The sequence below is a fragment of the Arachis ipaensis genome, chromosome B03 (assembly GCF_000816755.2).
Source record: "Arachis ipaensis cultivar K30076 chromosome B03, Araip1.1, whole genome shotgun sequence".
NCBI classification, from domain to species: domain Eukaryota; kingdom Viridiplantae; phylum Streptophyta; class Magnoliopsida; order Fabales; family Fabaceae; genus Arachis; species Arachis ipaensis.
In genome coordinates this window covers 97,945,059-97,953,395 of record NC_029787.2, presented here as the reverse complement: position 1 = coordinate 97,953,395, position 8,337 = coordinate 97,945,059, and the positions used below count along the sequence as shown (strand labels likewise).

The window sequence follows — 8,337 nt, the reverse complement described above, 5'->3', positions numbered from 1 at the left end:
CCTGAGATAATAAGGGAATTTATCAAAAGTGACAGTGCTTTCTCTTCCATCAACAACTTGTCGTAGCATTTCCTGTTCTATCTTCTCAGCGGTTATGGCGTTTGAGGAATATGTGGTAGCTCCCCATATTCCAACTCCTTGTCCAGAGGCCAATCCAAGTCCCACTCCCACTCCAACCCCAACACCGATCGCAGATAGCAGAATGCTTTTCTGTTCCATCACTCTGATCTTCTGATCGTTCAACTTTGTACTCTTTCTTTTTTGATCGCACAGAGAAGCCTACACAAAACAAGTTTAATTTATGATTGTTGGGTGTTATGTGTTGTGATGGATAAGTAAGAAAGCGTAAGAGTGCAGCATGTTGAAGAAGTAACGGTCCCGAGGCAGAGGAAGTATGGGTGGTTAACGGCGGAAGGGGTGGTAGAGGCGGTTGTATATGAGTTCCCGCTTTGTGCGAAGAGTAGAGAGGAGAGCGCATTGAAGTTGGCGTCTGTTGAATATTTAAAAGAGCAAGGTTGGTGACTCATGCTTCCTCTGCCTTACGTGTCACTATTCTCATATTTCTATTTTAGTTTTTTAGATTAGATTTTTTTCCATTTCAGTCAAATTCTATCCTTGTTTGGATATTCATACACTTCTTCAATTCAATTTTAACAATATTCTATAACATATTTTATATTATAAATATATCAAAATTAAATTGATACTTCTTTCCATTCTTCAATCTCAAGCCAGTGCAAAAACGCAACTTGCAATGCAAATCTCTTTCTTCTTCGTGCCACACTGGCACAAGTCTTTTTCAGATGAAACTTTTCACCCCAACCAAGAACACTCTTAAGCCTTAACTGCAGAACCCTATCCTTTTTCTGAAAAAAGAAAACCATAATTAATAAGGGTTAATATTCAAATTCGTCCCTGAAAGATGACGCGATCTTCATTTTCGTCTTCGAATGATTTTTTTAATCAAATTAGTCCCTGAAAGATAAAATATAAGTCAAATTAGTCTTTCTGTCAGAAAGTGCCACGTGGCATGCCACGTGTCACTTGACATGTAAAAAAATTTTTAATAGTCAAAATAGTCTTTGAAAGTCCAGACGTCCCTCAAATTTTAAAAATTAGTCAAACTAGTTCTTATATAATTTTTTTTATTTTTTCTTCATAATATTAAATTTGAAATATTTTTTTATACTAAACAAAACATTAGTAATCGTATCTTTTCTTCTTAAAAATTTTTTCAATAAAATTATCTCTCTCCTTTAATTCTTCTCAAAATCTCTCTTATTCTTTTCTATTCTAAAACATTTTTCTTACATTATTACATTTTGCTGGAATATATATATACTCAAAATTAAAATGTATGTATTTATTACCTAAATAAAGTTATATGCTCAAAATCAAAATTTATGTATGTTAAACTAAATAAAGTTGTACCACTATTTTTTTCTACTACATTTTTTTAAAACATATAGGATGTAATGGTATAACGTACATATAGGATGTAATGGTATTACTTACATATAGGATGTAATATCATAATGGAAAAAAAAGATGTAGTAGAAAAAAATAGTGATATAACTTTGTTTATTTTAACATACATAAATTTTAATTTTGAGCATATAACTTTGTTTAGGTTAATAAATACATACATTTTAATTTTGAGTATATATATATATTCCAGCAAAATATCATAGTGTAAGATAAAGGTTTTAGAATAGAAAAGAACAAGAGAGATTTTGAGAAGAATTAAAGGAGCGAGATAATTTTATTGAAAAAATTTTTAAGAAGAAAAAGATACGATTACTAATGTTTTGTTTGTCAATTACATTTCTATTAAAATTAGTAGTATCAAAAAATATTTTAAATTTAATATTATGAAGAAAAAATAAAAAAATTATATAAGGACTAGTTTGACTAATTTTTAAAATTTGAGAGATGAAAATGACTTATATTTAGACTTTCAAAGACTATTTTGACTATTAAAAATTTTTTTACATGTCAAGTGTGCCACGTGGCACTTTCTGACAGAAGGACTAATTTGACTTACATTTTATCTTTTAGGGACTAATTTGATTAAAAAAATCATTCGAGGACGAAAATAAAGATCGCGTGATCTTTCAGGGACGAATTTAAGTATTAACCCTCTATGTTTATATGTTTAGGTAAGTGTTATATTTGACTCGATCATTGTTATTAATAGTACATCATAAATGGTGAAAATTTTTCATAACAAAAAAATCTAAGTTGTGTAAGTGTTATGTTTTTAGCTATTTTATTTTAAGTTTAAATTTAAATTTTAATTATTATATATCTTAAAAATATATGTTAAAATTATTATTAATAAAAATTTTAAATTTTTTATTTTAATAAATACATAATAAATATATTTTAAATAACTATTTATCTACTAATTATAAAAAATAGTTATTTTTATTAATATAATAATACGTAATTAAATGCATTTGAAAATTTCTTTTAGGTCGTTAGTGTTACAATATGAATGATCACCAACCATTCCTCCAATTAAGTGTATTTGGATGGTATAAATAGTTAATGAATAATGATAGATGATGCCATTTTTCCAAAGTTTGAAAAAGTTAAATTTACACAAATATAAATAGGAGACTTAATAAGAGGCAATATACACACAAATAATAAAATAATTCTCTTTTTTTTTTTTACGTTGTAACCATACTGAATACTTCTCTTTCTCTCTCTCTTTTCTTATATATATACACACTACATACAACATATAATATTAGTAAATACAGATATGAATTATTTCTATTATATTGATGAGATAATTATATTGGTGAATATTAATACTAAAATTATCTATTTATACTTTTTTATTTTATATTTATTACATTTTTTTTATTTATTTATTTATTTTACAACACGTTATCAGCACGAGACTCTGATCAAATTTTAGGAAGACTCGTGTAATAAATTTTCATTATGTCGAAACCCTCTCATCTTGAATTTAATGCTCTTGATATATCTTGAAACAACTATTTATCATGGATACTAAATGCTGAAATCCATCTTAATTCAATGGATCTTGGAGATACCATTAAGACTGATAATAATTCATCCCAGAAGGATAAAGCCAAAGTCATGATCTTCCTTTGTTGTCATCTTGACGAAGGATTGAAAAATTATGTTCACAAGAAAATATCTCACCAAAACTGGGATAAAGAAAGAAACAATGGGTAAAATAAATCAACAGAGGATAAATATTTCCGTTGTGGTGGAAAGGGTCATTAGTCGCATACCTGTCGTACCCCAAAGCACCTAGTCGATCTTTATAAAGCATCTTCGAAAAAGGATGACAAAGAAAAGGAAACGAATTTTGTTTCAAATAATGCTGAAAATTACACCTCTCATTATGAAGTATCTGATTTCTTTGAGGATCCGGAAGGAAATATTGGCCATTTGATCAATGATGAAATAATTTAACATGTGGGTTTGTTAAGTACTCATATAAATAAATAATATAAGATACTTCTTGTTAAGTTTTATTTTCTATGCATTTGATTTTTAAGTATGATGTATATAAATAATGTTTAATAAAATATTTATGAATTTCAAAATTACTGAATGTGTCAAGATAATAACGGTAAAATTTTTAGTATATACTATACTTCTTAGAAAAATATTTTCAATCAAGAAAATAATTTTACTGCTTAAATATTTCTACTCATTTTATTATTATTTGTCTTTGAAAAAATGGTAAGGATATATAGTGAAGATGTTTGCCTTGCGAATAGTGCAAGTTCGCACACCATCCTAAAAAATAATATATATTTTACTCATCTTGTGCCAAAAAGAAGAATATTTTAATACTATTATTAGCTCAGGCAATATGATAGAAGGATCTGGAAGAGCTATAATTTTGTTTCCCGGAAGAACAAAATTCATAATAAATAATGCACTATTATCTATCAAGTCTCTACGGAACTTATTAAATTTTAAAGATATTCGCCGAAATGGATATCATATTGAAACAATGAATGAGGGAAATCATGAGTACTTATATATCACGACTCATGATTCAAATAAAAATGTTATATTAGAAAAGTTACCTTCACTTTCATCTGGGTTATATTATACTGAAATTAGTGCAATTGAATCACATGCCATTGTAAACCAGAAGTTTACTAACCCAAATGAATTCATAACTTGGCATGATCGATTGGGTCATCCAGAAACAACCATGATGCGAAGAATTATTGAAAACTCCCATGGACATTCACTAAAGAAACAGAAAATTCTTAAATCTAGTGAATTTTGTTGTGCTGCATGTTTTTAAGGAAAGCTAATTTTAAGGCTATTACTAATAAAGATTGGATTTGAGTCTCCTGAATTCCTAGAAAGGATTCAAGGCGATATATATGAACCTATTCATCCACCATGTGGATCATTTAGATATTTTATGGTCCTAATAGACGCATTTTCAAGATGGTCACATGTGTGCTTGTTGTCTTCTCGCAAGCTGGTGTTTGTGAGATTACTTGCTCAAATTATTCGATTAAAAGTACAGTTTCCAGAAAATCCAATCAAAGCAATATGTCTTGATAACGCTAGTGAATTCACCTCCCAAGTCTTTGATGCTTATTGTATGGCTAACGAAATAAGCGTTGAACATCCAGTAGCTCATGTTCATACACAAAATGGGTTAGCAGAATCACTTATCAAATGCCGAGTAAATCCCCATAATAGTCCCTGAGATTCGGGTCATTACTCAATGTGGTCTCTGAGATCCTAATTGTACCATTGTAATCCTCCAGATACGGCTTCGGGCACCATAATAGTCCCTAGACAGCTTTCCGGTGATGAGTCATCACTGACGATCTGATGTGTCACGAAGTTACCACGTTGGAGAGCCAAAACGTTGGCATTTTGGGTTGGCACCCCAATTTGTTAAAAACGTTGTCATTTGACCCAAAATAAAAATATGAAACGGGCTTGATAAAAAACACACCCTCCCTTCACTTGTCCTCTCCACTTTCACCCTCTGTCTTCTTCTTTTCTTCTTCTTCTTCCTCCTCTCTTCATCAATGCCACTACCTTAGGGTTTCATTGGTGAGGTTGAAATTCTTGCACTCAGAAGACATCAAAATCAGGTTTCACTTCATCGTTCGTCTCCTTCTGCGTCAGAAACAAGAGGTTCTGCCATTTGTAAAGGTAAGTTTTTTTTTTATTCTTTTTTTGCAATACATGATGATTTTTGCATATGCTTGTGTTTTGAGTGTGATTGGAATTATGGTTTTTTTTTCTATTACTATGGTTCTAGGGTTTGATTAAGTTAGAGTTTCATGAGATGCTCTGTTTGATTATGGTCATGCTCTGTTTGAAAATCATGCTCTGTTTCATGGTCATGAGTGTTCTGTTTGATAAAACTCTTATCTGTTAATGTCTATTATATGAGTGAGTACTGCAATGACTTGTAATGTAGACAATACTATAAATACTCCTGCTATAGTTGTCCTGTATAATATATAATTTGTCTAATTCATTTCTTATGTATAATGATGAGAATATTTAAAAGATCTATTTACTTAAGCCACTTTAATTTTATTAGAAGATTGGAAATAAACAGCAACATGTTATCACAAAAGCATACTCTTTATTAAGTTTGTAGAAGATGTGATGTTACGGAACTTGAAACATACATATTTTATTGTTCAATTAAAAATTTCGTGTCTAGGAGTCAATATTGTATTTGTCTTCTACTAAATAAAGTGACTATATCTTGCAAATAATTATGTAAATAGGATAGAAAAATTTGTTTGTGTACATGTATTATTCTTTTTATTTTTTATTGAATAGTTAGTGTAAATAGGATAGAAAAATCTATTTGTGTTTATAATGATTGTCAAGTAATGGGTTTTGAAAATTTTTTTTTTAGATGGAAGAGATGTTGGATATTATGTTTCATCATGACGGTGATTTCAAAGAAGATAAAAAAAGGAACAATAGTATATTATCCGGATAATAAGGCTTGTTTAGGTGACCTAGATGTGGATACATTAGATGTCTTCTATCTGAGAAACTACCATAAAAAACTTGGTTATGATGAGATAAAGCAATGCTGGTGAACTTAGGAAAAAAGACTATGTACTTGCCAATTTTTTATGCTTACAAGTTATTTGTATTGTTATAATAATTGTTTTTGTGCTATAATAATAATCTGATTAATGGTATATGACTAAAACCCATGGTTGTTGTGGCTGTTGTTTGTATGCAGGTATTCCTTGTGTACATGCATGTGCTGCACTGTCTCGGGTTAACAAGCTACTAGAAGACTTTTGTCACCGCTTACTAACAATGGAGTCATACAGGAAAACATATAATCATCATATTAATCCAATTCCTGGACAACCATTATGGGAGCATGCAGAAGAATGTAACAGGCCACATGCACCAAAAATAAAGAGAAAACCTATAATAGTCTACTGAGATTGTACCAACCACTTCTGATGCACAACCTGTAGAGATAGATATATCTCAGTCAACTGTTTCTGATGTAGAAGATTCTCAAAAGATAACTTTCTATTTACATTTTTTAAATTTTTTGTGATTCAAGTGAATCATCATTTATGTGTAATGTAAATTTTTTCTATCTAGGATCATGGAATAAAAAGGCCTTTTTATCACCAAGGAGAAGATCCTCTCCACTAGCAACTTCTGTCTCAGTGAATTCCATGCAAGGTGCTAGTTCAGGAACTGTAACAAGACTTGTCAATTACATAAAGTTCATCGCAACTCCAGGATTTAATACTCCAAGAAAGAAGAATTGAAGAATTTAGCTTAATATATACAGGGCTTTCTGTTTTGAATTTAATACTTTTTGCTAGACAAAAACTACACAAGAAAAAAAAATTCTTTATGTTTTGCTATAAAGTCCTCCCTTTTGAGGCAACTTTGTTTAACATGCTCATGTTAGTTGGTTGCTCTTTGTGTTATGTGACTAACTGTATTAAGTTGAACCATTATCTTAATACACTTATCTTTTAATTTGAACAATTATCTTAATACAGTGCTGGCTGATTTTCAATCACTTATGCTGCCTTCTTTAGCATATTACTGTTTTCATTAATTGAGTTATCCAAGTTTACATTCTATCAACAAATACCATTCAACAGTTTCTAATACCATAATCATGTTATCATTTTTTTACATATTGTTCATTCAATGAATACATGGTACACACCACCAACTCTTTTAACTCATGCTTTACAATACAGGATAACAATTAACACAATCAATACAGACACAACTAATACCAACAATTGGTTAACCAATTTTTTATTCCGGACATCTTCTTCTAATCTCCTAAACCTCCAATTAAAGTTCATCTTCACTTCATGATTATCTCCATAAGACTCTGGTTTCTCAACTGGTTCATCCTTCCCAGTATCTGTCCACACAAAAAGTCCACACCATCTCTTTCCACTTGTCTGTAATCAAGCAAACATATAACATGCTCAAGCTTCAGGGAAGAAGAACAAGAGAAGAACAGTCAGGTAGGTAGGAGCAATCATAACAACCCAAGTAATACTGATAACCCACATTATAATTGGGACAACCAAAAAATGATTTATTTGGGTTTGAATCTATCCCAGACCACCTGAGAACTGGCTGGCAGCCGCAACCGCACCATTCTGGCACCCCAGATCTTTTGCTCCTGCTTTGCGTTGTCGTTCGATGGCCACTGCACGGTGAACTAATAGAGCTTCCAGCTTTAGTGCTTCCACCACCCATCATGAATATTCACTTCCAGCTCTAGAAACAACAACAACAACAAGAATGAGAAAACAACGATGAAGAAGAAGAAGAAATTAACTTACTGAACATTTGGGAATTTAGGATTAAATATAGAGGGAGGGACCACATTGGATATAAATTGAAACTGTGCCAGCTCAACTAGCCGTTGGCACCATCCAGCGTGGCAAAATGAGGTCACTTCAGCGTCTTGATGATGACTCATCACCGGAAAGCTGTCTAGGGACTATTATGGTGTCCGGAGCCATATATGGAGGATTACAATGGTGCAATTGGGATCTTAGGGACCATATTGAGTAACGACCCAAATCTCAGTGACCATTATAGGTATTTACTCATCAAATGCCTTTAGTTAATTGCTAGATCCTTACTTATGAGAACGAATTTGGATGACCACCAACCATTTCTCCAATTAAATTTACTTGCATGGTACAAAAAGCTTGAAAAAAATTAAACTTGTACAAGTATAAATAAAAGGCTTAATTAGAGACAATATACATACAAACAATAAAACAATTCTCTCTTTTTTTTACGTTGCAACTATACCGAATA

At 31.1% G+C, this 8,337-nt stretch overlaps 1 protein-coding gene across 1 annotated transcript in view; it reads right to left on the bottom strand.

The window, feature by feature from the left end:
- The window catches only part of LOC107630742 (peroxisome biosynthesis protein PAS1), a 4,893-nt gene extending 4,408 nt beyond the window's left edge, over window positions 1–485 (bottom strand). Inside the window, exon 1 of the mRNA XM_021119128.1 lies at window positions 2–485. Coding sequence (XP_020974787.1) covers window positions 2–219 — 218 coding nt within the window. The 5' untranslated portion in view covers window positions 220–485. The remainder of the gene's footprint in view (window position 1) is intronic.